We start from the raw sequence: 8,060 nt of genomic DNA on the forward strand, positions 1-8,060 counted from the left end.
ACTATACGGAAATCATCTTCAATACCTACTTAAAAATGTGTGTAAGTTTGGTTTAATTCGGTTCAAAGAGACGGCGGGTCCACGTTTTGGCATATATTTCGAGACCCTAGTCATCAATAGGTATGAAAATTACCCCGTATTAAAGCACTTATCAACAACTTTCATTTGATATCCATATTGTACAAACACATTCTAGGGTCCACGTTTTGGTCTCTATCTCGAGACCCTAGTCACGGAGCGGATGGAAATACTCTGAACTAAAGCATTCACCAACAGCTTCCATTTGATACCCATATTGTACATACACATCCGAAGGTTACCCGGGTCCACGTTTTGACCTATATCTCGAGACCCTATCTACCAATAGGTATCCAAACTATACGGAAACCATCTTCAATACCTCCTTAACAATGTGTGTAAGTTTGGTTTAATTCGGTGCAAAGACACGGCAGGTCCACGTTTTGGCATATATTTCCAGACCCTAGTCATCAATAGGTATGAAAATTACCCCGTATTAAAGCACTTATCAACAGCTTTCATTTGATACCCATATTGTACATACACAACCAAAGGTTACCCGGGTCCACGTTTTGACCTATATCTCGAGACCCCAGTTACGGAGCGGCATGAAAAATACTCTGTACTAAAGCATTCACCAACAGCTTCAATTTGATATCCATATTGTACAAACACATTCTAGGGTCCACGTTTTGGTCTCTATCTCGAGACCCTAGTCACGGAGCGGCATGAAGGATACTCTGGACTAAAGCATTCACCAACGGCTTCCATTTGATACCCATATTGTGCATACACATCCGAAGGTTACCCGGGTCCACGTTTTGACCTATATCTCGAGCCCTATTTCCAAAGTAAAATATAATCCATGTTACTCGTGGATGATGTAGCTTTCGAATGGTGAAAGAATTTTTAAAATCGGTCCAGTAGTTTTGAGCCTATTCATTACAAACAAACAAAGTTTTCCTCTTTATAATATTAGTATAGACAACATATCTTATAAGGTTTATGGTAAATATTACCATACATTTTTTCCTTCATATATAATAAAAAAATTAATAATTATATCATTAAAACAACAAGTATTATTAACAAAGTTGGTTTTATTTTAAATTCTTCAAATGAATCAAATTAATAATAATCAATAAGAAGGCATATGCAAATACAAATACGTGAATTTATATATGTACATATGCGCATATACATACATATATACGCTCACTTAAGTAGGAGAGAGCAAGATGTCGAACGTTGCCGTTCGTTTGCTTTGTTTGCTTTGTCGTTCGTTCCGCGCTTTCGCTTGCAGTTCATGCAATGCAATGAGCCAGGTAACGACAAATGAGCAAGGTAATGGCAATGAGCGAGGTAACGACATATGAGCAAGGTAACACTAATGAGCAAGGTAACACTAATGAGCAAGGTAACTACATATGAGCAAGGTAACACTAATGAGCAAGGTAACACTAATGAGCAAGGTAACGACACATTTTTTCGTGCGTACAGCCTGTTAAATCGAATTATAAGACGTTATCACGTCAAAAACAAATCAATGCAGTCGCTACTTAGTCACTACGACTAATTTGACGAGTGTGTGAAGACGTATGATATAGGTATGTATATCCGGCCAAGAACTGTCACTTCAGCAGCATTGCTGAAAAATTAATTGGTAATCTTATATACTATTATAACAACAACATGCTCGAATATTTTGACTATTTCCTAAATCTGCAGATAACGCCTATTTTGAATTTCAGTGGGTTCACTAATTGCCCCACCATAAACTAACTCAGCACTAAGGACACAAGAACCGGCCATTCGCACATGAATGTCTATGCCAATTACCGTTGCAACGAAATCCTATTTTTGCAGTCAGGTTAGGTGTTTGGCCGAGCTGCTCTTCCTATTTGTGGTGTGCGTCTTAATGTTGTTCCACAAATGGAAGGACCTACAGTTTTAATCCGACTCCGAACGGCAAATGGTTTTTATGAGGAGCTTTTTCATGGCAGAAATACTCTAAGAGTTTTGCCATTGGCTACCGAGGGGCGACCGCATCAAAAAACTTACATACCTAGATAAGCTGTATAGGCAACGCAATGGACGAATAGCTCCAAGACTAGGTCAAGACCAATAATTCGAAACGTGTTTTACTTCTCTTAGCGAAGTTGCGCCAGTAATTTTCCTAAGGTTAGGTTAGGTTGTCCTGACTGGCTGAAAGTCATCACATAGACCTATTGGTCCTTAGTGGTACCAGATAAAGTTTGATCCTTACGTTTCCTTGTAGCAGGCTTCTTGTAATAAGCCTGCGTCGTTTGCGAATCTGAGTAAGCACTGATATTCTAACTCCGAGAGACATTCTAACCTCTCATATTGTAGAGCTTCTAAGCATTTCATTGAAGAAATTGTTCAAGAGTTTCCCTATCTTCTAGTTCATTGCAAAATTTGCAGCTATCTTTGTTTACAATTCCCATCTTCTATGCGTGTGCCGCTAACAAATTGTGGCCTGTCAGTATACCTACGATAGTTCTGTTTTCCTTTCTAGACAGAATTACCTAATTCTCCTAAGGTTTGGCTAGAACGCCTTAAGCCTGTCCTTTCACTGTCTTTTAAAGTTTCCTTACTTCGGACGATCAAAATACGTTGAAGCTAACTCTGTTTTACAGTATTCTTGTTACGAGCTCTATAATTCAGTTCATTATTCCATCTTCTTTGATGCTTGCCACCAGCGCAGCCCGAACCGCATCCTAATTCTCTCGAATGCTCGCTGTGTCTCGCTCTTTTTTCACTGTTGAGATGATGAATTCGCGGCGTGTATTTGTAGTTTACTCGTATTAGGAAGAGACTTCACTTGACTGGGCACAGGAGCTTTGTTGTCTTTCTTCTTTTTTTCTTCGTCTGAATTTCCTTCCTTCCCGCCAGCTTTATCATTTTCATTTTTCTTTTTTTGTTTGAAAAGATGTCCCTCAACCAGTATGGACACAAATACTCGTACAAAAAAAAAAAAACTGCGGACGAATTGGACGTTTCATTGAGGGTGCTGCATGACCCAAACTCAGTAACGATAACAAATCGGGTGTTTGTTTGCCTTCTGAGTTGGTTAAATCATTTATACTTTATAAGCGAAGAAACCGCGATAGTCTCTCCAAACTAGTGCGTAATAGTGATTTATTGACATAAATGGTGAATTGGAAATAGAAGTTTTCCACTATTAACGCAACCCTGCAAGCCTTTGCACAAACCTCAGTGGTATTGAGCTAACTGACATATATCTACCCGCAGGTCAGAGCCCAAGTTCAAGTTATCTTTCGAAAAGAAACTGATGTTACAACCGTCAATATTTACATCATATCAAATTTTATATTTCTCTTTACATTATTAAATACATTAAAAATCCATTGTAATGCAAATATGATAGTTATTCAAACTTAGATACAACATCTATCTGAAGTTCGTAAGTAAAGAACTTTCAGGTGGCATGCTTCTTCTTATTTTACACTTTACTCGCCCATCATTGGCCTCACAATAATCTCATGCACTTGCATACGCGCTGGCGTAGAAAGTGCAAAGACTACACAGCTTGAAACATCTTCCGGCTGTAGAAGTGGCTTCTTTGCAGCCCTTGCGGCATCAGATATAATCTCCGTATCAGTCAAACCAGGACTTACACTCTGCAATGAAACAGAATTTTAATTTCATACAAAAACGTTCAATTTTACAATTTTCAGGTAAAAATATGTTGCGGGACCTATATCTTGTTAGAAATGGTTTTGTAAAACGAGCAAGCGGGGAAATAGTTAAACGAACTGTAATATCACAAAGGATCTCCAACTCTATTCTGTTGCGGTTTGCCTGCGTCCAACCTAATCTAACCATAGCTAAATCTGCCGCCTATATAGCTAAAAGGTGCACTTAAGGAAATATCATTAGTTTGGATCTTTCAAAGCAACTGAAACTTTTATAGTGCGGGACAGTGTGCGAAATATTCCAAGACAGTCCACTCTGCATCTGTGCCAGAGCTTGAAGCCTTTCTGCGGCATAATCAACAAAGTACCTACTCATTTCGTAGCTTTACAAAGCAAAGTACTCGTACACTGTCAAAGCGCTCTTCTAACAAACTCGGAGTAGAAAATCCGCTCACAAAAACAACTAATGATTTGCAAATTGTTTTTAATTGGCTACAATTGAGTTTTTATGTGGTGAAATTGCCTAGTGCATGAAGTTTTAAAATCATTTTCATACAGGGCGACCTTTATTGCCCCAAATCATAACTTATTGTAGAGAGGGTGACAAGTAGTTGCTTGTGCTCGCTTGAGCTGCCCTGCCGTTAAAGCAAAGTATGTACATATGTACATATTATATATGCGTATGAGTAGTGAGCAACACAATAACAACAGTGCGACAGATATAGAAATTAGAGAGCATATATAATATTTTGTATCTCAGCTTTGTCTACTTATGTATACCTGCTTAATTGAATTTGACACACTGCGAGAATACACACAAATAGCAATTTTTTGCAAAAAAATTGTGCTTTAGTTCTGAAAATTTGAGTGTGAAAGAGACATAACTGATAAATTTGATTAACGGCTTGAACAGAAATGCAGCTGACAGCAGGTAATGGGTTGACAAGTACCCGCGGTCAAAATTAGAACACATTTAATAGGATGAAATTGCATAGAATTGCGACGGGAACGGATTTCTTGCCGTCGGTTATTTTTACGGCGACAAAATAATTAGATTCATTTCTATTTTCTCCAACGAGTTGAAGACTCAGTGTTGCTTTTCTAATTACTTGTTGACGATTTATTTGTTTACAAGCAACAGCAGGCGAATAATAATATTCGATTAGCACAAGAAACATTGCAAATTATCAATAGTTTAGAAAGAAGTTTTTTTTGTTGTAATAATGAGTTTCAACGAGTCACAAATATACCAAACAAAAATATTTCACTATAAAATTTATTTTGTTCCAACCACAAAATGTCAGCTGAAAACCGGCCCCTCAACTTGTTAACCGCTGTAATGCTAATACATTGTGATAGTAAACGCTTCACAGTTTTACAGCAAAAAAACAGTACTTTAAACGGTTGGATCATTTTTGATTTGTTGCAGTCTGAAAATAATTTTATGAATTTTCAAACATTTTTGCTTATAGACACTCTTCTTTTATTCAATTTAGGTGAACAAGAACCTTTCGGGAGAGATAAGCTTCATAATATAAAAGTCTCTGTGCCAATCGGAGCATAGTTATTAGCGTACACATGGCCTTTTAACCCTTAACCACTAAACATTCGTCTCATAAACTACGCACGCCTGCAGTTTAACGAATTCGATATATTACCATCTTTCGTAAATATTTAATTAAATAGAAATAATATAAAATTTCTCTTACTTTACACTCATATTTTTAAAATAACAAAAGGAAATATAAAAATATACTTGTTTTTATTTTATAGTCTATAAGACGAAGGATTTAATGATGTAGGGTTAAAAAATGTAGAGACTTGCCGCTTGGTGCGCTATATTATCAGTAGTAGTTAATATAATATAAAGGCGCTATGATGCGGTATTTGCTAATAACGGCAATGCAACAAAACGGCTACAAATAAAATTTCCGGAGTATAAAAATTGTCTTATATATAAAAAAAAATGTTCCTACATAAAAAACAATCTTCAATATTAAATTCCAAAAAAACAAATAAACCAAAATCCCACAAAGCAAAGAAAATTATTTACATTTAACCCGGGTATACCGCGAGTACTAACATTTTATCGGCAGCTATGTAAGTGTATGTGTACATATAAAAAAAAATACCGCTTCATTATCTACTTACAGTGATTTTTACCCTTGTGCCCAGACCCCTGAACTCCTGACGATAGACCTCAGTAAGGGCGGTTAGCGCATGTTTGCTTGGCGCATAGACATTCGAGTTGGGTGTTGTTTGTGCATTATTATTTGGCAGATAATGCCCGAGGACACTGTTAATGTTCACCACATGGCCATCAACACTGCGATCTTTCATTGATTGAAAGGCTTGTTGGGTACAGTAGATCACACCGAACAAATTGGTTTGCAATACATCTTGCATTTCGCCTGGTTCCATAATGGTCGCTTGTCCAGCAATATAAATGCCAGCACAATTCACCAATACATCCACACCACTTAAATTGTTGATAACCCAAGCGAAAGCTTTCTTAACCGATTCCTGTGAGGCGACATTACAAGCGACGGGATGAAAGTTATTCTTCTCTTCTTCTGTTAATGTTGCTCGCCACTCTTCCATGAGTTCTTTTCGTCTGGCCAATCCAGCCACTTTCATATTTGCCTTCAACAAATCCTTAACAATGGCTTTACCAATACCTGAGCTGGCACCGGTGACGACAGCTGTACATTTATTCCAACGCTCCATATTAAATATTATCAAAATTGTGCCCGATTGAATAAATAACTTTTCTACTCAGAATGCAATCGAATACTGGCCGGCTGTTTCTAATCACTGATTGTTATTTTTTATGCCTTATATACGCGTATACTGTTACACGCGGGGTAGAATTTACATAACAAAAATGTATATAATATATACACCTACACATGTCAGTGCATTAGGGTACGCCAGAAATAATGCTACAATTAAAATAAATTAACTCAAATTTTGAATGAAATAACGAACGGAAATATCGAGTAAAATTGCTGGAATAGATTATATGCATGGCTAGATTTTTTCTTCCCACACGCGTTAACACCATAATGCATACACATGCAGACAAAATATAGCTCATATAAATGAGTATAAGTCAAAAAATTGTTTTTATTGTTTCTATTTCAACTTAAAATATTTACAATTTATCTTTCTTTTTGGGTTCCAACAGTATTTAGAAGCCAATACTACTATACCTATACCTTTATTAAAAAATATTAACTCGTTATTTAATTATAAATTCTTATTCATAAAATTGTGACACCATTTAAATCTGCAGGTCAGTTGGTCGTTTGCGCTTAAGCCTCCTCGTCTCGGTTTCCTCTTTTAATGGAAGTTGCCGAATTTCCCTGTTAGAATGATCTAGTAGCCGATTTGTGTGTCTTAAGCTGTTGTTGCGTATTTCTGCTTTTGATATTATACGAAGTATCTTATTTTGCGTTTGTTGTATAATTATATATGTATATATTTGTTCTGCTCGCAGTTCCCCAAAGCTCTGAGCCATATTTCCATATTGGTGTTATAATTACTTTGTATATTAGTATCTTATTTTCTAGTGAGAGCGTTGCATTTTTTCCCAAAAGCCAATGAAGTTGTTTAAACCTAGTCTTGATTTCGCGTCGTGTTTGTCCAATGTGTAACTTCCAGTTAAGTTTATTATCTATAATCATACCCAAGTATTTTGCCCTTGTGTCGTGGTGGATTTGTTTATTCTTTATGAATATTGGATTGTACTGTTTTTTTCTCTGTTATTGAAAGTAAGGTGGGCGGTTTTATCTTCGTTTATTTTAATTTCCCATTTCTTGAACCATTGAATGGTGTTGTTAAGTAATTCCTGAAGTTTATAAGCACCCGTTCTTGTATCTTTGTCTGATGTTAGCAAGACAGTGACGTCTGCAAATTTTGCTATTAGAGAATTCTTAGTTGCCGGTGTAGGTATATTAGCTGTATAAAGAAGGTAAAGAAGCGCCCCAAGGACACTACCTTGCGGTACACCTGCTACCATTGTTAGTATATCAGAATACTTATCTTCGAATTTTACATAAAATTGTCTTCCAGTTATATAACTTTTCATTAATTTGTAGTAGTCTGTTGGTAAATAAGTCAAGAGTTTTGTAGAAGTCTTGCATGCCATACTCTGTCAAAAGCTTTGGCTACGTCAAGATATACTGCTTCACACGTTCGTTTTTTATCGATGTCTTCAAAAATTTCGTTTGTAACTCTGGGAACTTGTTGGATGGTGGAATGTTTTTGCCTGAATCCGAATTGGTGGCAAGGTATTATTTTGTCCTTTTGTATAATGGGATAGATTCTGTCAAAAAGTAGCTTTTCAAAAATTTTTGATAATAC

The 8,060-nt window shown here is 36.5% G+C and overlaps 1 protein-coding gene across 1 annotated transcript; it reads right to left on the bottom strand.

Moving 5' to 3' along the window:
* Positions 1–3,345: 3,345 nt before the first annotated feature.
* On the bottom strand, positions 3,346–6,511 carry LOC128860375 (farnesol dehydrogenase-like). The gene is made up of 2 exons (XM_054097863.1): positions 5,847–6,511; positions 3,346–3,680 (listed from the first exon to the last, which is right to left on the bottom strand). Exons 1-2 carry the CDS (start codon positions 6,420–6,422, stop codon positions 3,510–3,512), a joined length of 747 nt encoding a protein of 248 aa, XP_053953838.1. The 5' UTR covers positions 6,423–6,511; the 3' UTR covers positions 3,346–3,509.
* Between the last annotated feature and the right edge of the window lie 1,549 nt (positions 6,512–8,060).

This window comes from Anastrepha ludens, chromosome 4, assembly GCF_028408465.1.
Source record: "Anastrepha ludens isolate Willacy chromosome 4, idAnaLude1.1, whole genome shotgun sequence".
NCBI classification, from domain to species: Eukaryota; Metazoa; Arthropoda; class Insecta; order Diptera; family Tephritidae; genus Anastrepha; species Anastrepha ludens.

Excerpts from the sequence above, each read along its gene's own strand:
- LOC128860375 (XM_054097863.1), bottom strand. The coding sequence starts at position 6,422 with ATGGAGCGTTGGAATAAATGTACAGCTGTCGTCACCGGTGCCAGCTCA. Across the intron at positions 3,681-5,846 it reads GCACAAGGGTAAAAATCACT|AGTGTAAGTCCTGGTTTGAC; the intron begins GTAAGTAGATAA and ends GTTTCATTGCAG.